Here is a 27,818-nt window from a genome sequence, read left to right on the forward strand (position 1 = left end):
GTTGTCAAAAATGGTCTCTTCTCAGAAAATTTTTTACCTCTAAATTCATTTTTGTGCATAAAAATATATGCTTGGAAATGATACTCATCACTTTAAAAGTTGAATGCGTAGTTTATATTTTGAAAGGTAAAAAATTCAAGTCTGGTTCGATATTGAGTGAGTTGGCCATATTATTAGCATACCCACCCAAATAATTCACCATTTAATGAATTATTTCTCAATCAAAAGTTAAAGTCTGGTCCGGTATTGAGTCAGCTGGGCAACTAATGATATGGGATAACAAGCTCAAGCTCAAGGTGTGTGAGTATTTCTTGTTATGATATTAAAAAATAAAATAAAACCCTACTCCAAGCTTAACACAACGGGACGGGCCGAATATGGGGAATTGGATTCGAGCCCAATTGGCATTCAATCTATATATTTCAATGAGCTTTACATTTTGGGGAAATCTGGGCCCAACCCAGCCAGGTCGATTCCCTTCACGAAAAAGTAAGAAGTACGCACCATAGACCGTAGTTGATGACTCCGTCGTCGGCGAGAGAAGATCGTCCATGGCTGGCTTCGAACGGAAGTACTCATGCCAGACTGCAAGAGAAACCCTAGAATGGATTCATGCCATCATCGACTTCCTCAGACCTTATATCTTCTTCTTACAAGCACATGTCGTCAATTTCTTTAAGGCATTTGCTCTTACACCCTCCCTGCCTTACTTTATCTCTCTTTCGGCATATATCTATATATATATATATATATTTGTATATAAATCTTATATATATGTATGAATCTTTGGCTAATATTGACAGGATAGACTGTGGGAAGCAGTTGATACGGAATGGATCGATTGTCTACGCAATGAACCCGTCGAAAATCTACTAAAAATTCCTTCCGGAGTGGTCCAGGTAGATTCTTTTTCTTTTCGATTAAAAGTAAAAATTCTAAAAGCTCAATTTATGAATGATTTTGAGGTGCTGAATTTATAGTTTTAACATTAAGATTATGTAATAATATTATTTAAATGATGTCATTTCAAGAATGTTGTCAACATGATGTATAGAATTGATTTCTGAATTGGTTGCATATTGGATTTTGCATATGTAGTTATTCAGAATTCACACCAAGTTCATCAATAGTATTCATGTCAATTACACCAGAAATCTTAATTATTCAACTACTTGCAAAATTTCAAATGCTCACAGTCATATTCTTTGTTTCTCCCATTGCTAGTCTTGCCTTCGCAGGGGTAGTGGGAGGGAAAGCTGGAGATATGCCTAACCTTTTGGCATTATTTTTGCACAATGTGTCTGCCTTTAGACTTGAACTACCGTTCCCCGATCAATGGTCCCTACTGCTAGGTTAGGATAGCTTATGCTGTGGAAATTTTCCTGAATACCTTGAACTTTGCGAAAGTTTGATTTTAACCACCAAATTAACCACATGAAAGTTCTATCTGGCATTGATTTACTTCATCTTATTTGGAGAGTGCCGTGATTTAATGTTTGCAATGATGCTAACTTCTTTATTTCCTTATTTTATGTCTAATCAATATTGGAACTAATTTTGGTTGTCCTAATATTATCTCTTAATCATGATTCTAGGATTACTGGCCTGCTTCACTTAAGGAATTTGTTCTTAAGTTAAGCTCTCTTGCACTTCCTCGGGAACAGGCAGATCTACAAAGGGTATTATTTTTTTTCCCTGTCACTGATTTTACTATTAGTAGTATATTCATGTAACATTTTCTCACTCTATAGTGCATCTCAATTGCAGTGTGTCAAATTTATTTATTGTGTTGTTTTGCAGCTACTTTATAGTAAAACTCTGAAGTTTATATTTACCTAATGCCTGGTTGGTATATTTTAAATAATTATGTTAAATACAAATAATTTAATGTTAAAAAAGTTGAAGTCAATCAGTAACAATGGTAGTTTTTGTTAGTTGATATAGATTATAAAAATCTCAGACCATCATGTAGCTTACTACTGGACCTGATCGTTAGCCTTTTCTTTCATTTTGTTTTTTTTTCCCATCTCTACTCTTTTATGTATGTATTTCAAGGCAGACACCAAGCATGGGTAACCTTTTTGGTTCTTTTCAGGTACTACCAGAACTGTGCATGACTTCAATTAACAATGTTCTTGCCCAAGGCATGAATTGGAAGAAAAAACATGAAGTAGGTCATCAAATTGTTTACTTTCTGAATTGCAACCCATTTTTTTCCTCTTTCTCCTAACAGAATCTTAACTAGATTTTATTAGGCAATACATATACAACCTCATACTTGGACATCTGTTTAATGTGATACAGATAATTAATAGCCAATTATTTCAATTCAGCTTGGTACCAGTGGGGCTTGAAAAAGATAATTTAATTGAGTAATCATAACCTTTCACTTCACGGACTTTTAGATGTTTAAAGAAAGATGGTTGACACTTGACATCCAAGGAGAAACTTTTTGAGTTGGATATCATGGTTATCCGGTTAGATGGGGTTTTACATAGGCACTGTTAGCTGTGAAGGAAATATTGAAATTATTTACATGGAAAAATATTGCTGACAGAAGGCAAAAAAAAAAAAAATTAATTCATGTTCAAACAGTTGTCTTCCAAAGAAAATAACTATTTTCCTTTGATGCATTTGGAACTTTGGGATATCATTCAGGCAATTTTGACTTCAGATAAAATGATTATGCTCACCAGATTTTACAAAATTGATTTCCATTACTACTTTTTACCTTTTTCTGAAATGACTGATCTGAAAGGATAATTTATCAGTTATGTAATTATGTTTGAACAGGTAGAAGCTCTTGCTGCTGTTATTGATTCAATTGCAAGGAGTGTTGGAGCTCATACTATAGTTGATGTTGGTGCTGGTCAGGTGCACCTATTTCTTTCCTTATGCCTTTCTGTTGCTATCCGTGAGATGTTAATTTGTTAACGGCTTGACTAGTTCTCCATTATTTCCTTTCATCCCCTTCTCATTTGAACTTCTCTCTATTCAAGCAAATAGTTTTTCTTTTCTTTTTTTTTTCTTTTTTTCGGCAAATAATTCAAGCAAATAGTTGTTGCTTTGTTTGTCATGTAATTTTGTTTCATGTAACATGCTGTTCTTGGAAACTGAACACATTAATACACCTTGTCTGGACTGTAAAGTAGTATGGTACTTGGGAAAGTAATACTGAATCTTAAGAAGATCTGAGTCTCTAATTTCTGTTTTGGTATTGTTCTTGTTGTTGTCGTTTTTGAATCAAATCCAATCTAGATCAGTGTCTCTTTAGAACTAAGCTATGTCAGAATTGCCATCTAATTTCCGCATGCCTTCAGATGATTGGGGTTCTGGTAATATGTGGCAAGCATTCTATGCGGAAAAAAAAAAAAAAAAAAATTGTGGGTGTAGTGGTCTGTGGAATTGATAACTGCCTATCTGGTCCATGGTTATTAATACAAACTTATCAAATCAATCTGGATTGTATGAAAATCTCAGAGAGGTGGAGATCACCGTAGGATCATTGGATTATAGGATTGTGCCATAGAATTGTTGAAGATAGTTAAGATCTACAAAAAATCTGATAATTTGTTTCTTTTTTTATGGTACATAAAAATATTTTTAAAGTGGATTGGTTTTAAACATTTCATGAAAAATGTTGGTCGTTATGGCATATGTAGTAGATTGTGTTGCAAAATTTTCTTGGTTTTTTTTCATTAAATAATAATTTTGGTTTTATAAAACATACATTTCATAAGGAAAAATGAGAACAAAAGGATCTGAATGTTGATGTTTCTGTATAAATCCTCACTTGTTAAATGCATGTTGTTAGGATTCTATCTTATCAAATTTACTTGCATGAATTTGTGTATAATTGTGTGTTACATATGTTTGTAATAGTATTTTTTTATCTTTTCATTGACATTTTAAAATTTTCATCTATCTATTTTATCATTTCCTTAGTCTCTAAATCCTTAATATCATGTTTTCTAGCTTGTAGCTAGTATCTCTGTGCTTGCTATTTTTAAAAATCTATAATTGGGAATGCGATAAATGTCCATTCTTGAGTTAAAAAAGGAGAATAGTATTTGCTTTCTTTTGTCACGGAAAAATCCATGCACTTCTGTTTGTTTATGTTGCATTTCCCTTTTTTCTGGAAAAGAAATGCTTTACTCATTTTCTGCATCACTTTGACATCTCTATCGACCAAATTGTTCTTTTAGGGATATCTTGCACAAGTACTTTCCTTTGAGTACCAGCTTCCGGTAATTGCAATAGATGCAAGTTCTCATCATGGAAGGATTACAAGCACACGTGCAGAGCGAATCAGGAAACACTATGCGGCTAAGATGCGTAAATCTGGGTATGGAAAAGAATAAAGTGAAGATTTTTTTCCCTCTTTTTCTCTTTCATGAGGAAATTTGAAGTACCTTTTCAGGTCACTGACTAATAGTGGGGGGAGGGGAGGGAGAAAGGAAAGGAGTAAGGGTAACTTTTGAGATCATGGCAGTATATACGCCTTTCGTGCTTATGGGTTGAGCCCATCATTTTGTGGGTCCACTACAGAGGAACAGGCTAATTGGTTCAGTCAGTTCATGTGCAGAGCGAATCAGGAAACACTATGCCGCTAAGATGGGTAAATCTGGGTATGGAAAAGAATGAAGTGAAGTTTTTTTTCCCTCTCTTTCTCTTTCATGAGGAAATTTGAAGTACCTTTTCAGGTCACTGACTAATAGTGGGGGGAGGGGAGGGGGCAAGGAAAGGAGGGTAACTTTTGATATCATGGCAGTATCTATGTCTGTCGTGCCTATGGGTTGGGCCCATCATTTTGTGGGTCCATTACAGAGGAACAGGTTTCCTAATTGGTTCAGACAGTTTACTGTAGGTTTGTAACTATGGTTCTATCAACTTTGAGACTGGGGTTTGTAATAACAAGCCACCTTTCCTTCCCAAAAACTACACTGACCGGTGACCTGTCAAGTGGATGGGTTTAGCCCTGTATTTTGTAAGTACCATTTAGTGGAAAATCATTCACGTTTTAGTAGATGTTAGCGCTCTTCTTCACCTATATTCCTCTCTCATCTAAGCCCAACATTGGCCAGTCATGGCATTGGAATTACTGCCAGCAACCTTCACCTCTATTTGTGGAAACCATCAACATTCCCATCAACCTTCCTTCCTCCCTTTATATCTCCCTCTCAATATCACATCCACCAGCAGCACTTCTGTTGACCAGAACTACCAACTGATTCTGTCAGGCAATCACCTTCTCCTCACTTGCTAACGTCAAGTATCACCGCCATGTTCATCATGCCACCATCTTTGCAACTCGCAGGTAATAACAAAGCGATGGTGGCTGTTATGGTTCAATTAGGTGGAGCGAGGTGGTGAGCCACTGGTGAAGTTGTTTTTGTTTGTGTGGTGAGCAACTGAAAACAATGGAGCTTGTAGTTAGTGGTGGTCTAGGTAGCATGGACATGCCTAAAAGGGCAAAGAATCCATGTCGGACATGTGTCGGACACCGACTCATGCCGGACACGCCCCGACACGTGTCGGACACGCCCCGACACGTGTCGGACACACGAAAATATGCGTCCATATATTTTATGTTCTTTCGAATATATGGACACGCACACGCTTCCGACATGCCATGGATACGTGTCTAACACGTGTGTCCCACTCTTAGGGGATTTTTAAGAAAGTTTTAGAACAATGTTAAGTTGAAGTGTAAATATTAGGAGTTGTTCAATTACATAATTACTTAAAAACTTGTTGTTTCATAAAACAATTTTATATTCAAACAATTAGATATTTATTCTTATATTTTAGTTCAAAGGTTTGAACCCTTGCACAATCATCTTTGACTCTCTTGTTGTCCCACTAACCAAGCTTCGCTACCGGTGAATGGTCTCTCTATCTATTTCTCCTCTTTTCTCTCTCATTCTTCGTCCTCCTCCTTTCTTTCCTCGTGTTCTTCACAAACCCTAAATACTTCTTTTTTTCCTTTCACAATAAATTTCTTTTTGTCTCTTTTTCCTTTTTCCTCTATTCCCTATGAACTTTTTTTCTCTTCTATGGTTTCTTACCTTTAATTTTAACTAAGGCCTAATTCTTTTTTAACAAAACCCTAATCCTCTTTTTTTTTTTCTCTCTCTGTCTCTTTCTCAACCCTCTTTCTATCATTCAATCTTTTTTCCAGCAAAACACATTTTTTTTCATTATGAGATTGTAAAAACTAACATTACTCTTAATTTCTTAAAGTACAACATCATATATATAGAAAATATATTTCTTATTTGCCATGTCCCCGCCGTGTTTTTTAGGATTTGTCGTGTCGCCGTATCCGCGTTGTGTTGTATCCGTGTCCCGTACCCGTTTCCATACTTCTTAGGTGGTGGTACAATGGTTACTGGGCTAGAGAGGTTGATTGGTTAGAGGTTTCCTAGTGGTGCCAGAGGGAACAAAATCCTCTTCGGTGCACTGGGAACTGTGTACTCCACCAGCCGCATGGGGCCCACTGTGAGTTGATTCTCACTATTCCCTAGTGGTCTGGATGCCACAGTGGACATGAGAGGATTTTGGTCTGTGGCAGAGATGATGGGGCTTATGAGGTGTGGTTGGGTTGAAATGGCATTGGTTGGCTTGAAGAGAAGGCCACTGCCAATCACCACAAGAATTGGTTATACATATAATCTTTTTTATCTCATAATTTCAGTTTGAAGTTCTATCCTAAAGATCAACTGGTCACATGGTACTATATTTATAAATATACTACCTTTTGTCTTTTTAATAATTTTTTTGCTTTTGATCACGACATGTAGTTGATAAGTCTTGTCTCCACTATCCATTGAGTTGGTTGTTGTAGGAGGCGCTTATAGCCGGACTCATGAATAGTTAAAGTCCTGCCACTCAGCTCATGGTTTTACAAACAGATGCGACTCATCATTATGATACACACTATTATTCTTAATGAAATTCAAAGTTGTAATGATTGCAACTGTTTGATAGTGTTCTGTCTTGTCTTAATATTGAAAGGCCTGCCCGATTTCCATCCCTGTCCACAACCCTCTTCAAAATTTACTCTTGTAGGATCGAATTGTTTATAACCGGTGCTTAGATCTTGAATCAAGTAATCTGTAAGATAAAACATGTACCTCTTTAATATGTTCACTTTTTTTTATTTATATTTTTTAAGGTTAAATTTATTATCTAACCTAGTTCTTATGATTCCATGTTCTGCTTTTTGGTAGTTAAGTTATATTTTTTCAGTTATTTAGAAATTAAAATTCTATTGTTAGTGAAAATATTAGTTTTCGTTTTTTATATATTTATTTTTTCAGTTTTATTTTTATTTAATCTTTATATTTATTCTTAGGTTTGTAATTTAATATTTTATTAAAAAATATGGATAACAAAAAATTCCTACCAAATACGTTTATAATGTTGATAACTCTTATAAATAATATCTTTGTGATAAAAATGATGAAAGATAAAATAGCAAGAAGTATTTCATCCACTCAATGATTTAAACTGTTGTATAAAATTGGGATAGTTACATTGACCTTAGGCAAAAATAGGCACGCCAAAAATCCTCTAACCTCCCTTGAGGTATACATATTGTTACATAAGCCTCTCCTCCGTTAAAGTTGAGTGATGGTTAAATATGGAATTTGCTGACGTCAGCAAGTACATATTCAAATACACCCGTTTTTCCCTTATAATGAATGTAAAGACAATATTGCCCTTGCTTTTAGATATAAAATGACTCTAATGCCGTCATGTTTACCTGAATTAAAGGACAAAGTTGGCTTCTTTACATTTTAGAATTTGCATATTCACTAACAAATCTATCTCCTATTTTCTCAACTAGATACTGGGTAGTCCCTTGACATTTAAGCCCCTAACTTCCAATGTCTGCATCCACTGTGTAACCATTGCAATCTGCATCCACATTACCATGATCACAACCACAACTGCAATTTAAAATCTATCATTTTTGTAAGTTGCATTTATTGCTATGCTATAAATAGACCTCAGTTACTCTATGGCTGCATGGATATTCAATTTTCAGTATTACAATTGAGAATTGAGATGTATTCTTCATGCCTTACATTTTCTGATGGTATCTATTTTTTTGTTAGATCGGAAGACACAAACTTGAACATGCCTAAGACAATCACTTGCCGTGTTTTGTCCACCGCCACATTGAAATCTTTGAGTAAATCCTTGTTAGAAAAGGATGATGTTGAGCAGCCCACTATGATTATACAAGAAATAGCTGGACTTCCTCAAGATAGGCTCTGTGAGAGAAAATTTTCGTGCTGCGCAGATGGCGATTCTCCATTAGTTCTTGCTGGACTTCATGCTTGTGGTGATCTTTCAGTAACAATGCTCAGGTGAGTTCCAAAAAAGTCTTATGTTTCGCCAATTCAAAATTTTTACAAGCTACTACTTCCCATGGCATTTTATATTGTTCATGGTGACATTTAGGTCATAAGATGAGTACAACAGATTGATAGAAAATGTTACTTAAGCAGTTAAGCTTGCTATGAGATGTGAAGTGTAGGGACTTGAATTATGTCTTGTTGAAGTTTGAGGGTTCGAGTCTTTTTTGGAAATGATGAAAATAAAGAACAGAAGTTGGAACCCACCTCCATATATATGGTTTGTAGCCTTCATACATATTTAATGGAATCTATGTGGGAGATTTGTGTAAATGGACTATGTAATTGTAGTTAGGTAAAGTTTTTAGTATTTTTGAAGGATTCAAGTATTTGATTTTATTTCTTTTCCACAATCAGGGTCTAAAGTTATAAAAAATTGGGATTTGTGAATTAAGAAAGGGTTTGAGACCAGGTTGTATTGTCATTGAAACTTGACGAGTAGGACAACAGATACTGATTGTAAAGACGGAGCAGATGAATAGAATGAACTTTCATGGGGGGAAAAAAAAAAACAGGAAGAAAAAAAATGAAGGTACATCAGTGTCATGTATAATGCAGAGGTGCTTCCAAAAATAGTACCAAGTATTGTCATCTTGAACTTAGATTTACGACATGAAACTATGAGAGACAATGACTTGGTGTCTATGGCTCGAAATGGAGCAGATTTATGTGAATCCAAAACCAGATCCATATGTTAATGTCAGGACCCAAAACCGAATCAGATTATATGGATATGTGATACCCCCTAATTTCGGAACACGGATTGATCAAATCCGCACACAAAATTAAGGGATATCAAAACAATTAAAGTATTTCAAACAGCCATAGATTACAAAATGAAATAAAGAATAAAATAATACGCTGAAGAAAACTAATAAATAGTGAATCCATTAATAACTCTCCAATGGTTACAATTCGGGAATCCCGTAACTCAAGGACCCCTTAACCAAAAGTTACTGTTGAGGCTGAAATTCGCGCAGTCCGATATGATACCGTTTTCCTGCAAGGAAGAGAGGAGAAGATCGATGAACCTTGACGGCACCGGTGTGGTGCCTGCCAAGAGCTCTCCGATGATCAAATTAGTCACGGAGGTCTAAAAAGAAGGCAGGGATTCATAATAGTTTTTACGTCGTACTTTCTTTAATGGCTTGATGCCCTATTTATGGCTGTCGATTGGAATCAAAATCGTTCCGCTGATATCGATGGTTGACCTTATCTTCCGTTTGTGCAAAATCATAGGAGATTTATTACCAGATTTGTCGGGATATGATTTAATCCTTTTGACCTCCTCTAGTTATAGTAGGATTATTCTTACTTGTTGAACCACGTCAGATTTGATTTCATTATCCTTGATAATGAAATCTAATCAATCTTATCGAGGGTAGGATAGATTTATATTTTTCCCTATCAGTTGCCCCCCATTCCCAAGCTTGCACGTCTAGCTTTGGGAATGTAATAAATAATAATAATACTTTTTTTTTTTTTTTCAACCCCGGTGAACAATACCTACGGGTACTATTCCCGGGGGTACTATTCACATAAATAGTAACTTAGGGAATTTTTTTTTTTTTTTTTTTCACCCGAGGGAACAGTACCCTCGGGGTACTGTTCATGAACAGTTTTTTTTTTTTTTTACCCGATAGAACAGACCCTCGGGTACTGTGCATGAACAGTATCCCCGCTGGTACTGTTCATGAATAGTAATAATAATTTTTTTTTTTTTTTTTTTTTTTCAACCCCGGTGAATAGTACCCGCGGGTACTATTCATGTGAATAGTAGCTCAGGGTTTTTTTTTTTTACCTGAGGGAACAGTACTTTTCCTTTTATAAGGGAATAAATTATACGAGTTTCGTCCCTTTAGTAAGGGAATTGAACTTTACGAGTTTTACCCAGCTCACCTCTTTAATAAAGGATTTTTATTTACTATCCCTTATTGTAAGGGGATATTAATTATGAGATTCATCCAACCCAGGTCATTGTAGTCCAGGACATTCATTTATTATCCTTATATTACAGGAATATGGATTACGGGATTCATTTAACCCGGGTCCTGATAATACAAGATACTTATCCCCTATAGTCCAGGGATATGGATGACGGGATTCATTCAACCCGGGTCCTTGTAATACAGGACACTCATTTACTATTCCCTTTTAGTACGGGGATACGGATTACGGGATTTATTCAGCCCGGGTCCTTGTAATACAGGACACTCATTTACTATTCCCTTTTAGTACGGGGATACGGATTACGGGATTCATTCAGCCCGGGTCCTTGTAATACAGGACACTCATTTACTATCCCTTATAGTACGGGGATACGGATTACGGGATTCATTCAGCCCGGGTCCTTGTAATACAGGACACTCATTTACTATCCCTTATAGTACGGGGATACTGCACGTATAAACTAAAAGGAATTTTATTAAAGACCATCATTATTAAAAACAAAAAATAACACGTGATGGAGCTACCCTTCATTTAAACTGATTAACTGAGATGCCCCCAGTCTTTATTGTGAATGACTTGATAAGGCTAATTCTAGCCGCGAGACAATTTCTAGTCGGTATACTCATCTGAGTCATTCTCATGATATGTGCTGTCACTCTGGCTAAAGAACGATTTCTTATATTTGGTATTATTTTCATCCCTGACGAGAGGGGCTGGCCTCTTCTTGTCCTCTCCTTCCTTCCGTGCACTCATCGTGTCTTCAGCGTTGATGTGTTTTTGCGCTCTGATTAACAACTCTATCATGCTGGTGGGAGGTTCTTTTGATAAGGAGAACAAGAATCTGGAGGTTTGGAGTCCTCCTATGAAAGCGGTCAAAGCTACCTTGTCGTCCGCCTCTTCTACCTGCAACATCTCTGCGTTGAATCGGGTGATGTATTCCCGAATCGACTCTTCCTTTTGTTGCTCCACAGTAAGTTTTGTTGAGCCGGTGGAACAATGTGTTGCAAGAGCGTTGCATTTTGTTGGATCAACTGGTTCATACCCTGACTCAGAGTTTGAACCTGTAGTTCCAATGCTGCAAGCCGTGCCTGGTCGTTTGGGACGTCTAGGTTTTCACCCGACTCTACCCTTTGACCAGATCCCTGCGACGGTGTTCCTTCGGTAACCATACCGGACTGCAAACGTATATACCCAACGAGTAATTAATTGATTCAAGGGAATCGTGATTCCCACAGACGGCGCCAATTGTTGAGGCTGAAATTCGCGCAGTCCGATATGATACCGTTTTCCTGCAAGGAAGAGAGGAGAAGATCGATGAACCTTGACAGCACCGGTGTGGTGCCTGCCAAGAGATCTCCGACGATCAAATTAGCCACGGATGTCTAAAAAGAAGGCAGGGATTCATAATAGTTTTTACGTCGTACCTTCTTTAATGGCTTGATGCCCTATTTATGGCTGTCGATTGGAATCAAAATCGTTCCGCTGATATCGATAGTTGACCTTATCTTCCGCTTGTGCAAAATCATAGGAGATTTATTACCAGATTTGTCGGGATATGATTTAATCCTTTTAACCTCCTCTAGTTATAGTAGGATTATTCTTACTTGTTGAACCACGTCAGATTTGATTTCATTATCCTTGATAATGAAATCTAATCAATCTTATCGAGGGTAGGATAGATTTATATTTTTCCCTATCAGTTACTATCCAGAATTTCAGAAAAAAAATACTAATATCAAATGAACTAATAATAATATCCTACTTTTAAATAAACACAAAGAATGGATAAATCCTCCAACTGCGGATCCTTAACCTTTTTTTTTTATAAGTAATAATTGAAATAAAAAAGGCGTTCAAGAGGGGAACGCATCCCTTATACAAAAGTGGAACTAGGGATTAAGATCCCAAAGAAGCCAAAAAAATAATTAAATCTTCGGAAGAAGAACAGGACTTCCTCTTCACATAACTGAAAAGAGAGCGTATGATGTGAAGTTTCAGACTCGCCGTGGACGATTCTTTCCCTTCGAACATTCTACTATTCCTCTCCTTCCAAATGCACCACCAAACACAATGTGGTACAACTCTCCAATAATCGCGAACAGCGCTACTCACACGGCATCCACTCCATATACAAACATAATCCTTAGGATAACGAGGCATAACCCTATGCATATCAAACAGACAAAAGATAAGATTCCAACAATCCGTCGCTATTGGACAATGTATTAGAATGTGAGCAACTGACTCACCATCTTGTTTGCACAAACAATACCAATTAACAAGACAATTGCCCTTTTCGATCCTCAACCTTGAGACTTGAACTTCTAATAACCTAAAAAACAAATCGCGGGTTAAACCCTACTAGCAAGCTCTCTCTACCAAGCCTTTGAAAACCAATAAACAGATCATCTCTACCAAAACCATCCCTAATAAAGCTTTAACTTTAATTTACGATGCTGTAAATATATATAAATACTTATATATATATATTGTACAATAATCCTATCGGTTAATAGGATCATTAAATTGACAAAATCATTCACCAATGATTAATTATTAATCATACCTAGACCAATCCCCCATTTATAATTTTTTTATAAAGTAAACTCCACTCACCTTGATCCTATCCTATACAGTAATTTAATTATTTAAGCAATAAATTACAATTAAGGGAATAATTCAATAAATCCAAAAACCAGTAATACTTTTGATTGTTTAAATTACATATCCAAAATTTAAGCTTTGACAAATCATCCATATCTCCACCAATATTATTTTATTAATATATATAAAATAATACACTAACCTGTAAGTACTAGATTATTCTAATCATAATCTAACCTATACATACAACAACCTTAGTTGAAATTTTAATCATCTAAACACATAGGAATTTAATTATGCACTGGTAAATCAACCATGCCATTATAAATATTTTCATTTATATATTAGCAACTCAACCATGCCTCCTTAAATATATATTAATTTATACATTGGCAAATCAACCATACCTCCTTAAGTATATATTTATTTATACTTTTAATTAGCAACTCATCCATGCTTCCCATGTATGTATTTTATTCATACAAATAAGGCAATATATTTAAGCCTTTGGCAACTCATCAATTCCTATAATTCAACCATGTACCAAACCTTAAAAGTTAATTTATCAACCAAAACAATTCCTACATAGGAAAAATTAACTTACAAACAAAACAACTCATACCTAGGCATTCCATACATATCTTATGCATATACTTAATTTAATAACCAGCCTATCCATATATATCTAGTAAGAATAATAATTTAATCATCTTAAATGATATATACATATACCAATATATTATACAATATATATATGTATAATACATTCCATATAATATATATATATATATATATATATATATATATATATATATACTTCATTCCACACTAATCATAAGTTAAATAAACCATATATATACATATATAATTAAGTATATATATTTACACTTCCTTCCGTAATAAATCATTAATTTATTATATTTACACAGATTAACGGCTACTAAAATATCTTAGTAATACTCTATGGCTCTTAGAACACCAAAAACACCTCCTCCAATGGTTGATTTCTCCCCTAACAAGCTTGAAATAAATTATGGAACGTCACCGGACCCCATAGAAATTTCTGGGACCTCAAACACCTATGCACGCGCCTCCACGCGCCGCCACATGCTCCTTCAGTTGTTGCACCCGTGTCCACGCGCTTCTACTCACTGGCAGGCGCGTCCACACGCTGCCACGCGCCCTCATGCGCCTGATCCACTCTCGGCGCGTGTGTGGCTGCTACTGATTGGTTGCCCTCTACGTTTTGGTGCACTCGCCCACACCAGATAAATATCCTGTTGACCAGACCTCATCCACGGCCTAGATGCATGCGCACATCAAATCTCCATGCTCCGCGAAGCACTAGATTATCCGTCCTTCATCATCGCATCTCAGCCGCTAAATTCGTGTGTGCACCATAATACAATGTGCCGCGTCGCACTGGATTACCCCTTTAATCATCAAACCCATCCAACCCTCTGTAATGCGCGCGCACCACAATGATGTGTGCCGCGCCACACCGAATTCTACCCTATTTTAAGTGCGCCGATTACTAAACCCTACAGTGGCGTTCATATATACAGTATATATATTATATTTATACACATAAATAATTGTATATAAAATTCTAAAAATATCAGAAAAATATAAAACAAACCCAGAAAAATACAAAAAAATTTCAGAAATTCTAGAAAAATTCCAGAAATCATAATTAACCCTCTTGGGTCATACATCAAACCTATAACTTGCTTTTAAATATATACAACACCTATATACACAATTAATTATACCACATTGTGTATGGTGGTGCATTTGGAAGGAGAGAAATAGCAGAATGTTCGAAGGAAAAGAGTCGCCTATAGAAACGGTCAAACTTTACATTCTTCGTTCTCTCTTCAATTATGTGAAGAGGAGCTTTTGTTCTTCTTCATATGATTTAATTACTTTTTTGAATTCTTTGGGGCCTTAGTCCCGGTTCCACTTTTGTAATTGGGACGCGTTCCCCCCTTGAACGCCTTTTTTTAATGTTATTTTTACTTATTAAAAAAAAAAATCCGATAAATTCACAAATCAAATATAATAATTTATCTATTTAATTATTCCGATCTAACCATGATTTAATTAATAAATTTAGTCTAAAATTCTAATATTCAAGGTGATAAACTTATGGGTCCTAAGAGAAAAGTTAGAAAAGAACTTGCCTAAAGATTTCGAAATGAAACCGACGCTTCAATCTTTGATTGTCTCTTCTAACTCCGGCATCCTTATTCTCAGATCCAGCCTCCTCCTTGTCAGCCCTTCCTCTTCCTCTATGTCTCTCTTATTTTCTAACGTGTAAACTTTTAATCCTAAAGCCTTATGTGTATATTTATACACATTAAAAATCCAAATCCTATTCCAACTAAGATTCTCAAATAAAATAATAAACTTTAAATAATATATATCTCTAAACATATATTATATATATATATATATATATATATATATGTCCTTCCATAACACTTATTAAATATATACTTATAATTATACAATAAAATGATTATTAAAATAATCACTTAATCATACTTATCAAAAAAATAATAATAATCACTTAACCATGGGCCTTTATTAATTAACCCAACAAGGCTTCATTTAAGCCCAAGACCATATCCATTGGTTCCACTCCTCTTAAACCCAAACCCATTAACTTAAATAAATAAAATAATCCAATTAAATCTAATAATTACAATTGGATTATTACAATTGTATATGAAGAGGATGCCGTGTGAGTAGCGCTGTTCGTGATTATTAGAGAGTTGTACCACATTGTGTTTGGTGGTGCATTTGGAAGGAGAGGAATAGTAGAATGTTCGAAGGGAAAGAATCGTCCACGGCGAGTCTGAAACTTCACATCATACGCTCTCTTTTCAGTTATGTGAAGAGGAAATCCTGTTCTTCTTCCGAAGATTTAATTATTTTTTTGGCTTCTTTAGGATCTTAATCTCTAATTCCACTTTTGTATAAGGGATGCGTTCCCCTCTTGAATGCCTTTTTTATTTCAATTATTACTTATCAAAAAAAAAAAAAAATCTAATAATTACAATTAATTCACACTAGCATAAAAATTACACATAGTCAAATAAGCAACTTAAAAACAACACAATCATGACATTCTCATAAAGCAAACCAACACGCCAATTCATCAAATATAGTCACAAAACATAATTTAATAAAAATAAGAAAATTAATCATAACACTCAATTAAATAAAACAAATCATTTAAAAATAAAAATAATTAATTCCAACTCAAAAAAATCATTTAAAATAAAATAAAAGTAATTAATCCTAATTAATAAATCATTTAAAATATCGGGGTATTACAGGATATAATCCATATTTGACTTAATATAATTTAAAACGATTGTAATAGAGCAAAATATATCTGCCTGGGTCGGTTTCCTGGTAAAATTTGATCCATTTAAGGAACACCCAGATCCATATTCGGTTCGAATCAGTGATTGATCTTCCAATGAAGATCCACACGCAACCTGTTTTGAATTCAGGTTCAAAATTTAAATTCAAACCCCCTTAAAATGGACTTTAATTGGATATTGGGCCAAATCCTCTCCATTTCAAGCCTTACTAATGACGGCTAGGATTTTGAAACAAGAATATTGGAAATTCACTTTAGCTTTATGGGAGTAAGAGTAGTGTGAGCTCTTTTTTTTATGAACATAATGGTTTGAAATGAGAGAAACCTTTGTGTAGTAACTTATAACTGACTGTAGCACTTATAGGGAGATAAAATGTATCTTAAAATTGTATGGGGCATCAACTAGAAAAATTGTCATTGAAGAAACGATCGATGCGATTGAAGCGGTACAAGGCTCCTACTTTCCAAAGGGAGGTTAGGGGTTCGAACCTCAGTGGAGGCAGTGTGAGTTTCCCAACTAGGAAATAAAAAAAAAAAGAGACTAGTGAATACTAAAGGGACAAATGACTTCAATGATGGGTATGCATTGAATCCCCAATAGTTGCATTATTACCTATGTTACTTGGATTCTTTAAAATGAGTAAAGTACTTGTTTCGGACAAACGACATTTGTAGATGAGCATGACAACGTGTCTACATGTCTGGTCGGGCTTGCATCTAATGAGCATATCTTATAATTCAGAAGTGCCTATTTTAAGCACCCCCTATTACGAGAAGACTATATTTAACTAAAAATATAATAATGAGAATATAAATATTTAGCTGTGTTCCCGTATACATAGGTTTAGGAATTTGATAAATCCAACGCTTAGACACATTCCTCAACCTAACACATGTAGAAGTCCATGCAATATATAGACTATTGCTGATAGATGACCTTTCGTGGAAGTATTAGACATGGGCTTTAGTCTATTTTATTTTTCCCTTTATTGGAAGTGATATGTTTAGTTGCTGTGAATGAACTTGTGTGAGGGTTTAAGTTGTAGTCATGCAAAGAATGAAGTAGGACTAAATATTTAGAATGTACCTTAAATGAAATTAGAAATAGAATTGAAAAGTCAGAGAAGATTGATGGCCACGTACATAATACATATTATGACCATTTTGGTTATTTTGGGCTTATCATCCACAAAAGTGGGAGTTTGAAATGTGGCCAATATTTAAGTAGATCAATTTAAATGAAGAATGATTTTGGAGCTACAATTCATTTAAATGTTATTATAAAAATTAAAGAAAAAATTGAAAAGACAGGGCTTTAAGAGTGACAAAAATTCAATGGTCTATTGGAGTGGTCAAAAAATAAATGTATGGCTAAACTTAGGATCTTAAGATGAACTAGAGGCGAGAAGACAATTATGAGAGGAAAAGGAACTGCACTGATATAGGAGTTTTAGTTCAAGTTGACGGTAGTACTACGGCAAAACGAAAGGCCAGGAAAAAAACATGTAAACTCTATGAGAGAAGATGTGTGGAACTTTGATGTACATAAAGGCATGGACCTCGGTGAAGAAGTATTTGTGCAGTTAAATTGCAGCAGTCTGTCAATGCTTGTGGAGTTGTCTTGCGTTTTTACATAAACTGGGAGTTATCTTACGTCGTCTATACGTAAACACACTTTCTTACTTTGTGTTTAAGGTAAAATAAGCTTTCTGCTTTATAATTTGATCTATTTATCAAACATATATTTCAATTACAATGTCTGAATTACCCTGTCTTGAACAATTAACTTATAGATGTTATCAATTGGCATTAGCCCAGATGGTACGTGCTCTCCTCCTCAAGGGGGAGGCTGAGTGTTCGAGCCCTGCTGGGGCAATGCTGTGGGTGTGTGTCAATTTGGTTGAACTTTCGAGAAGGGAAAAAAAAAAACTTATAGGTGTTACTGGTTATGAATGCCTAGTTTGTGTAAGGAAGGGTTTATGCAAGTTTGTATTTAATAAGAAAGTGATACTTATCAAGGAGAAATTATTGATATAGTGTAGAATCAGCTACAAGGGGACTCTCTCTCTCTCTCACACACACACACATATATATATATATCTGTGTGGGAGAGGGGACAGAGAGACACTCTTTGATATAATACTAAATTTAAAGGATTTTGATTAATGTTAACTCAAGTTGTACTAATCATGTGATTTAAAAATTTATTCATTCAATATAAATATTAGTTGATACATCAAGTTGTCAATAATGATAAATGTTTTGAGTCAAAAGAAAAAATGACTATTGAATTTCGAGTTTTTATCGTATTGCGGGCATATTATATAGTTTTTTATTCAGTTGTCATGCTCAAGCCTAGTATTCGTGTCGCAATAGTAAGTGTCATGATATTCCTCTTGGTCTATGAGTGTGCTTGTGTTTGAATATTTCATCTTACCATTTTTAATTTCTTTGACTACCCAACTTGAGGGATTTCTTTTTTTCTTTCTAAGGACATTTTTGGAGTGCAAAGAAGTTCAAGCAGTGGTTAGCATCGGTTGTTGTTATAACATGCTATCTGAGGAAGGAGTTGAACATTGTGATTCTCATTGTGGTTTTCCAATGAGTAAAGGTGTCAAATCTTCTGGTCTATCACTTGGAAGAAATTCGCGTGATCTTGCTTGTCAGGTATATGCATATGATATTTGTATTTCTATATATATATAATTTTTAATTTGGAAAGAAACTCACACATCCATTCGTCCCCATGGCATGGGACTCAAACCCTCACCTCCCACATTGGCAGGTAGAGGAGATACCATTAGGGTTGCAAACGAGCCGAGCCGAGTGGGGGCATGTTTGGGCTCGGCTCAACTATATAGCAGCATGTTTGAGCTTGGCTCGAGCTTGAGTCGAGCTCACATCTGAGCATTCGAACTCGGCTCGGCCAAGTTCACAAACTATTCAGGCTCGGCACGATACTCGTTTAAGAATACAAATATTTGACACACAAATCTCTCTCTCTATATATATATACAGAAATACACGTCTATTTCACACAGACATCTATATATATATATCAATACATGTATATTACACACACATCTATATATATATAAATGCAAAATCTACAAATATAGCACGAATACATTAAAAATACTTCATAACTAAAACAATCACCGCCATTCCATTATAGTTTGCCAATCTTTCCATTATAGTTTTGCCGATCATTCCAATATAGTTTGCCTGGATCTGCCATTGTAGACGACATTCCATGCCAAAAGAGAGAAAGAGAGAGTGTGGCCTGATTTTGCAAAAGGGGAGTGGCGTGAGACTTAAGTGAGGGATGAAGATTGTGTGTGACTAGGGTTCAGGGTTAAAAGGGTTTATATATGCAGGCTTCAGAAAATGGGCTTGGGCTTGACCTACTTTATTTTTCTTGGGCTTAATCTATTCCATTTTTAAGATGGCTGGTAATATGATATTAGGTTTTATGGATTGGGTTGGATTTGGATAGATTTATTTGTAAGTTTAGAATAAAACTATGGGCCTAGCATAATGGAGTTGTATATAATATGTGTATATATACATGCACGTACATATCGACGAGCTTAAATCAAGCCGATTAACGAGCTTGTTCACGAATTATCAAGCCGAGTAGGGGAGTGTTTAAGATTGGTTCATTTATTAATCGAACACATAAATTTTGTTTGTGTTGGGTTCATTTATTAAACAAACGGACGCGAACCGAGCCCTTAGTAAACTGAGCTCGAGCTGTTCATCGAAAGCTCGGCTCGTTTGCAGCCCTAGATACCACTAGCTACAGCATTTGGTGATTTCTAATTATTTTTTCCGTACATTAATTTGGAAATTTGGAATGTTTGTTTATGCATAAATAATTTGTATAACACAAAGATCTATTTGTTAATATAATAGAACTGTGGCAGTATGTTTTGGCATATTATTTATCATTTTTAGAATAGGAGACGCATGAGATTTTAACAAGATTATGGAGTTTGATTATTGAACCTAAAGATGCGTTAATAATGGTGATGCTGTGCCAATGATTGGCAATGGTTAGTGCTGCATCAGCCATGTTTGGCCTTCTTGTACGCAGATGGGCAGTTGTTTGGCCATGATAACATCTGTGTGGTTAAGCACAATCTGTATGTTAAATCCATAATCTTGGTTGGGGTTATGGGAGTGATACATGGTTGGGTTTGTCTCAAAGCAGTTCTTTTGTTTTGGTTTGGGCTCTTACAAGTATTAAAAAATGAAATTGTGAAAAAACTTACGAGTATTAAAAAATGAGATTGTGAAAAAAAAAAAAGAAAAAAAAAAGAGCTTTCTTTTTATTTCTACAGAAGATAAATATTTCCAGATGTTTAAAAAAGGTTATTCTTTCTTTCCTTTGAAATTACTGTGATACACTTAACATGTGATTATGAAAATGAGTAAAAAGTAATGCAGTGTATCACTGGTCTCCCTCACAATTAAAACTTTTTAATCATCCATGAGAAAATCTAATCACATGATTTTCATCGTAAAATTAAGCTAACATAAGTTGTTAATTATGACCTTGAAGATATCCACCAGACCTTTTTCTTTGCTTTTTTGCTCATTCATTTTTCTTTTAAGTTAGTCAGGTTTAGAGAGGGAGCTAGAGAAATATAACTTTTGGTTACTCTGCCTTTATAGTTGGTTATTAGTGGGTTATTACTTATTACATAATGTGTACAAGTACAGCAATTTGTTGTTGCATGGTCAAGCATGGAAGCTTCTTTAAAATCTATAGCTTATTGTGTTTGATGTATGAGCTATTTTGGTTACATATTCTGCTGAAATATTGACACTCCTTTTGTGATAAATAGTGATTGGTTGGTGAAGGCTAGTGCGAAATGAATTATTAGCATTCAGTTGGCCACTCTGAACAAGCACTTGTTGCGAAGGTAAAAGCATAGGGTGGAGTGTTTCACTCCTTCCAAGGCTAGCCTTCAACATTTTTTGTGCATAATAAATATGTTGAAATAAATTAGACGACAAGAAGAAAAAGAGAAAAACAAGCAAGTAGTGACTATATATAATATGTATGTGTGTTTGTACACACATAAGCAGTTTTAGATAACTTTGGGGGATTCAATGACATTGTTCAGTGGGGAAGTGGAATACGAGTTTGCCTATTAGTAGCATAGTTGAGCAAGAAAATGGCTCTTTCCCCTGGTTATGAGATTGTTTGAAGGTCTTACTTGAAATTCGAAAGCAGAAACAGTTCGACAAAGAAAGAAACTAAAATCGAACAAAAATGTTAAGGAGAATATGTTTAAAACATAGTGAAATACAACTTTGGACCAAAAGTGGTTGGTCACTTTTAAAATTAAAAAGTAAGTGTAGGAAAGAAAAAGGGACACATGAAGCATATGCATTATATTTTAGGTTTGGGGCACAAAAGGCTGACCAAAATTTGACTACATATTGGCTCATGAGGCCTATTTCAAGCGTGGGCCTGGATTAGTATTTAGAACCTTGGGGCATAATAGAATTGGCTTGCCTTGAGGAAGGCTTTTAAGCATTTCTGAAGAAGAATTTTAGTAGCTTTGGTGTGCGTAATCTCTATTGAGCAACTTGAGAGACTTTGAAAACAATTAATCTGAAATCAGTTTTTTTCCTTGATGAGGATTAAGATGTTTTTCATTTTCTGAGGTGTTTATGTTATGAATATAATTAATCCTGGTTCTATTTAATTTTCAAATGCTTGGCAGGTAGAAGCCAATTGCTTATTTTTGAGGAACCTATTTATCATTCCTTCCATAAAAATAGTACATGTCTATTGACCTTGCTGCTTTCCTTTAATAGAGTGCAGAAAGATGGAAAGGTTTGGGAAAAGATGCTGGTCTTCATAATTTTGAGCTGCATGCTTTTCGTGCTGCATTCCAGATGGTACATGTTGTTATATATATAGTTTTCTTTTTATTGCGTTATGATATGTAAAATTGTCCAACTTTTGTGATTTTCTTTTACAACTATTTATTGTATTAAGTTCCCTAATCATTTATTCAGTTTCTTGAAGGTTCTTTTTCGATATTATCCAGAAATTTTGGTAACAAGCCCTGCAATAGGACGCCAAGGGAAGGCTTTGCGTCGCCAACAATATAGGAGGATCCTGGAGTCTAATCTTCAAGACAAGGATAAAAAAAAATCCCCCTTATTCTTATCTCAGGAAAACTGTACGAAGAAAGAAAGATGGCCTACCATGAATTCCACTGGAACAGGGTCTGTGAATAATAAAGGTACACAAGTTTGCAGTTTTACTGAATCAGTAAAAAAAATTCTTTTTATGAGAATCAGGTGTAATAAGAAAAGTGAGTGAGTGAGAGAGAGAGAGAGGGAGGGTAGATCTTCCACGAGTTCTACCAGTTGCAGAGAATAAGCCGTTCACTTTTGAAGGGCCAAGACACATTTTCTGATGTATAGTTGCTTGAAATAGACCATTGTGTTATTGAATTAGAACATATTTGCAATGTCAGAATGATGTTGACTGATTTCTCATGGATCACTTGTCAGGGACATATGAAATAGTCCTCTCAGATACTTGCAATTCTACTCTGGAATCATGTGGTGCTAATTATCCAAACCCAACCTTCAATGTAGATGTTTTGTTTTGTGGGGTTCCTTCTAATCAGAGTTCTGAATTGGATTGTGAAGAGATTAAACCTGTTGATAAATATTCGCTTTTTGAGAAATTCAGCTATTCTGGACTTAGCCGCCTTGGTCTCCAAAATTCTCCAGATATTGATCTTGCTGGATCATGGAAGGAATGTGAACCTTTTTCTGTAAGTTGCTCTTATGCCTTTTAATATTTAACTAGAGAGAGAGAGAGAGAGAGAGAGAGAGAGAAACCTAATGCGTCTTTCAACTCTCTAGTTCACAAGAGCTATTTCCATGACTCTCAAGTATAAGATATTTGCACTGAGCCTATGGAAATATAGTTCCAAAAGTTGGTCCACGGTAGGGTTATTGAAATTATCAGTGCAATGATAGCAGAAGTATTGTTGTTGCATAATGGACAGAGCAAGAACCTGAGCATTGATGATATTGAATATGATATTGCAATAAACATGTTTAGAATTAAATTAGCCAAACTTTGGGATCCCCATTAGAGACTGATCAAATGTGTTAAGGTCCAAGTTAGATCTGGCAATTTTTAGTTAGTTGGCCAACAACTGTAATAAGCTTTTTTTGTTTTTGGGAAAATTGTGTATCCACGTGTTTTGAATCTCTAGATTTAGTAATGAGAAGTTTTGCTTTTATATTAAAAAGTATATATATTAAAAAAAATAAAAAAGTTAGGAATTTGATTTGTCAAGTTTTAGTTGGGTTGTGTTACTCTAATATGGAAGCAACACTTCAATAAATTGACTCTAGTACTGATAAATATGCTGATTTCATGCAGGAACTTATAGGGCCTTATTGGTCTCTTCGGGCTGCTTTGGGGCCTGTTTTGGAAACTATTATTCTGCTTGATAGACTATTGTTCCTACAAGAGCAAGGCAATTCAGTTGAAGCGGTCATGTTACCCATTTTTGATCCTGCATTATCCCCTAGGAATGTGGCCTTAATTGCTATGAAGAAATCTTTATAAGTCAACGATCTTTATTTTTAACCAACACTGCGAATCAGACAGGGCCTTGTAGATCCATTAGCAATTCAATTGAATTGTCTAAATAGTGACAGTTTTGATTCAGGGTACGTGGTGTTGGTTCCATTTAAAATATTAAAATGGCGTAGGATCGAATTTTTACAAAGCTAATGGATTCGACTGTGTTGAAACTTGACTATCTTATACTGATTGATTGTTTGTATTTCTCTTAGTTTTCCATGTTATGTAGTTAAGAAGATATATGATTTTACATTCTCAAATAGCAATTTAAATATTATGATTAGTCGGTGCAATTGTGCAGTTTTCATTACAGTAAAAATATAATTTGACTTACAATTACCAGTGTCACTACTTACATAGGCAAGGTCATGGCTTGTGAATGTGACGATCTTCATGAATGGTTACAACAATTACTTGTACATCTATGGTTTGTATAACATCTGATCTTGACTTTCTTTTTGGGAATTCAGATTAAGAAATCCGTGACCATCTTTTTGGAAATGGAAAATGGCTTATTTCAAAGCCACCAACTTTGTGTTTTTGTAGTACAATCCTTGTGAAAGTAAATCCTAAGACGTTGTTGAACATGGTTTGTTTTGGCTGAATGCTTGTATATTTTTCTTTTCCAATAGTGTTTTGGAAGGCGAGGCTAATCAAGTGCCATGATTGGTAATTCTTGGAGTTGCATCACTTGGGATTTATGATGACAAACCATTGCCTTGCACTCAGACCTTCCTCCTATTGGCAACAGTAAGTCTTCTAAATATTTTTTCGAGTCTATCCTAATCAACCATACACATGAATGGTGTTTCGTTTCGTTCTTACCTACCAATTATGAATGTGAATTATCTAATTGTGTCCTTGTTATTGGCGTGTGACAACCTCATATTTCAGAGCTTCTCTATACTCCTAGTCCTATTCGTCCTCGTCATGGATCTGATCCATATTCATTGGATTTTTTTTTTTATTGTTATTATTATTTTGTTGCTCACGTGCTAATAGTAATTCTTTAATCACCATTATCGTTTACTTGGGAATGTCAACATTTCCCAAAAGAATATAAGCCAGTATGCTTCCAAAGAGCATGCCAATTGCTTGGAGACATACAATTTGCTTTGGCCTTTTCCTTGTTTCGGAACACCTCGGTTTTGTCTCTTTCTATATGGGTCATCCATTTATATGTAGTTGATACTATTGAAGCATATTATGTGGCTTCAATTTATTAGACTGTTAAAGATCATTCCGCAGTATCTATATTGCATCTATGTTTTTGAACAGGGTTGGCCTTCGTTTCCGTGGTGGTGCCAAAACTAAACCTTCTATGGATGTTGTGTGTGTGTATATATTTACATATGTACAGGCAAATCCATTGCCTGAACTTCGATAAGTTCAATAGGGAAACTCCGATAATTGGATGATTTTAGAGCCCCGGTTATGGTTTTCACTAGATATGACTAGCTGGATTATAGATTATGTATTTAGTTCTTTATATATTTATATACATTGAGAGACTTTTTGGAGTTTTTGGGAACTACCATAGGTAAACATTAAGATATGTTTTGTATTGCTTGAGGTCACTTTGCAAAGAGAATCCTCTCTTAGGTCTGGTTTTTATGTATTTCCACTTGTGCCATCCTGGCTGCCCCTACAAAAGTCTTCTCGGGAGTGTGTTTTTGTAAAATGCTAGTATAACAAAGACAGTTTTGTCTTTGTTCGTTTTGTCACCTACCCATCTTGACCCATTCCTTGAACTGTTGTAGTCTTGCCTAAAATTCTGGGACTTGAAGAAATGAGAAACAGTACTTGTTCAAAAGAGTTACTATTAGAATATCAACAAAATTGCAATTTGACTTGATAAAGATTTCTTCAGTGGATTGTACTTTATAAGGAATATTCCCAGTCACCTGAGGACAGAACAGGAGAGGTTAGAAGCTGTGTGATAAGGGCATGAAGTGGATTGGATTGACTGAATTTCATTTTGAAGATTGATTTGGTTTACTCGGTAATCAGAGTTTTATTTAATGATTTATTGAAATTATCCACGAATCATATGGATTGGAAATATATGGGGTAACTAGGATTTGACCATGATTTGGATTTGGATAGGAATCTGAATTCACACTTACTATTACTGTTTTTGCATCAATTGAAAGTTTCATGATTGAAAGATATTGGACGCTTTGGACTCTTGTTATTTCTTGGTATTTTAAACTGTGGCCGACATGAATTTCAAAAAAGCTTACTGGTTTAGAGCAAAATAACATGAACATTGCTATCACTGAAAATAGAATTGCCTCTGAATATTCAACGTATTGGAAGCAAAAATCCAAAGGACCTCTCTACGAAGAGATAGGTAATGTTACTGTTGGTACAGTTACTTGTACAGACACTTCTTTTTCGATAGTGTCTTTAAGTACTTATCAAGTTTGCCACCACGACTTTTAACAAAAAAAAAAAAAAAAAAAAAAAAAAAAAAAAAAAAGTTTGCCACCACGACGTGGAGTTCTAAGCAGGGTTATGTATGACTTTGCTTTGGGTGGAAAAAAAATATAAGTCCCGTTATAAAAATCGGATCAACGTGGAAATGAAAGAGACTCAATCTTGTTGATTACTCTCTAAGTGCCTGACATCAGAAAAAAAAATTCAGGTATCGGAGCATTACTCATTTGGGTGAGTCGGAGTATTTAAAATCCGCACCCTATCATTACATCAAGATGGGTTGTATATAGCTTCTGCTATGATTGATACTACTGCACCTTTAAATCCATTTATTTTTACTCGTGGAGAGCTGTCTGATTTCTTTCTTGAGACGTAAAAGAAGAGAAATGAATCAAATATTATCCCAACAAGGGGGTATTGTATCTGAAGATTAATAGCTAAATTTGGATATTATTAATCATTTTAGTTGCAATTATTGATACTAATAAGTCAATATGATAATTGGAAGATAATGGATTGAACCCACCCTTGCCTGGATTTCATGGGCCTCAACTCTCATTGAACAATCCCGGATTAATTTTCGGGATTTTAAACTTACTAGCACGCAACTTGGTCTAGGTATTTACATTCCTTACAACGGGAGATTTTGCATTTTTTGCAATTGATTTTTTTTTTTTTTGAAGACCGACAAACAATTTTGTTCAAAACTTTGAACAATTATAAATCTATCTACATTGATATATTGTATTCTTACGCCCTAAGGCTTGACTCAAGACTCAAACACGTGGTCTGAACATATTAGAATTGGATAATTTAAAAAGCAAAATATTACAGGGGCTGTCACATGGAGTCATGCTACATGCATTTTTTTTTCAAAAAATTTATGAAAACTTTACTTTCCCACGTAAAATTAGTGGTGGTTGAAATTTGTAATGAAGTAAAGAGAGTCAGTTGAATAGTTGGATTAAGATTAGGCTCTCCTTCTTTACTTTCCCACGTAAAATTAGTGGTGGTTGAAATTTGTAATGAAGTAAAGAGAGTCAGTTGAATAGTTGGATTAAGATTAGGCTCTCCTTGACAACCTTGATCCACCAGTTGAGAAAATATAGGAAAATAACATTTAGTTCCATTTTTTTTTAGCAGACATTAAAGTTACAATTGAGTAATTACTGTTTTTTTTTTTTTATCTAAATATTTTCTTTCCCTGAACCTTCCAATACTCAAGATTCTCTTTTTAGAGGTGAGGGATCAAATAATCTGATTCTGAGTAATATACACATTGATATATATATATATATATATATATATATATATATACAAGTTTCTTACTGATTTATTCGCTAAGGAAATAATTTGGAACTCAAATAAC

General features: G+C 35.0%; 1 protein-coding gene across 4 annotated transcripts; it reads left to right on the forward strand.

The window, feature by feature from the left end:
• Window positions 1-437: 437 nt before the first annotated feature.
• On the forward strand, window positions 438-27,128 carry LOC132308276 (uncharacterized). Of its 4 annotated transcripts, XR_009482410.1 has the most exons (13): window positions 439-680; window positions 804-899; window positions 1,596-1,679; window positions 2,096-2,170; window positions 2,794-2,874; window positions 4,206-4,345; window positions 8,124-8,378; window positions 18,867-19,041; window positions 22,207-22,290; window positions 22,421-22,640; window positions 22,915-23,183; window positions 23,804-24,096; window positions 24,643-27,128. XR_009482410.1 is itself a non-coding variant. In XM_059806310.1 (12 exons), the coding sequence occupies exons 1-12, from the start codon at window positions 552-554 to the stop codon at window positions 23,990-23,992; spliced, it is 1,797 nt and encodes a 598-aa protein (XP_059662293.1). In that variant the 5' UTR covers window positions 439-551; the 3' UTR covers window positions 23,993-24,303. The 4 variants fall into 4 exon arrangements, 3 of the variants coding, with proteins under 3 accessions (XP_059662294.1, XP_059662295.1, XP_059662293.1); XM_059806310.1 differs by lacking the exon at window positions 24,643-27,128 and having other exon boundaries at window positions 23,804-24,303; XM_059806311.1 differs by lacking the exons at window positions 22,915-23,183; window positions 23,804-24,096; window positions 24,643-27,128 and having other exon boundaries at window positions 438-680; window positions 22,411-22,639.
• The last annotated feature ends 690 nt before the right edge of the window (window positions 27,129-27,818 follow it).

The sequence above is a fragment of the Cornus florida genome, unplaced genomic scaffold, assembly GCF_030987335.1.
Source record: "Cornus florida cultivar Cherokee Brave unplaced genomic scaffold, ASM3098733v1 CherokeeBrave_3.0.0_Hap2_Chr05, whole genome shotgun sequence".
NCBI lineage: Eukaryota > Viridiplantae > Streptophyta > Magnoliopsida > Cornales > Cornaceae > Cornus > Cornus florida.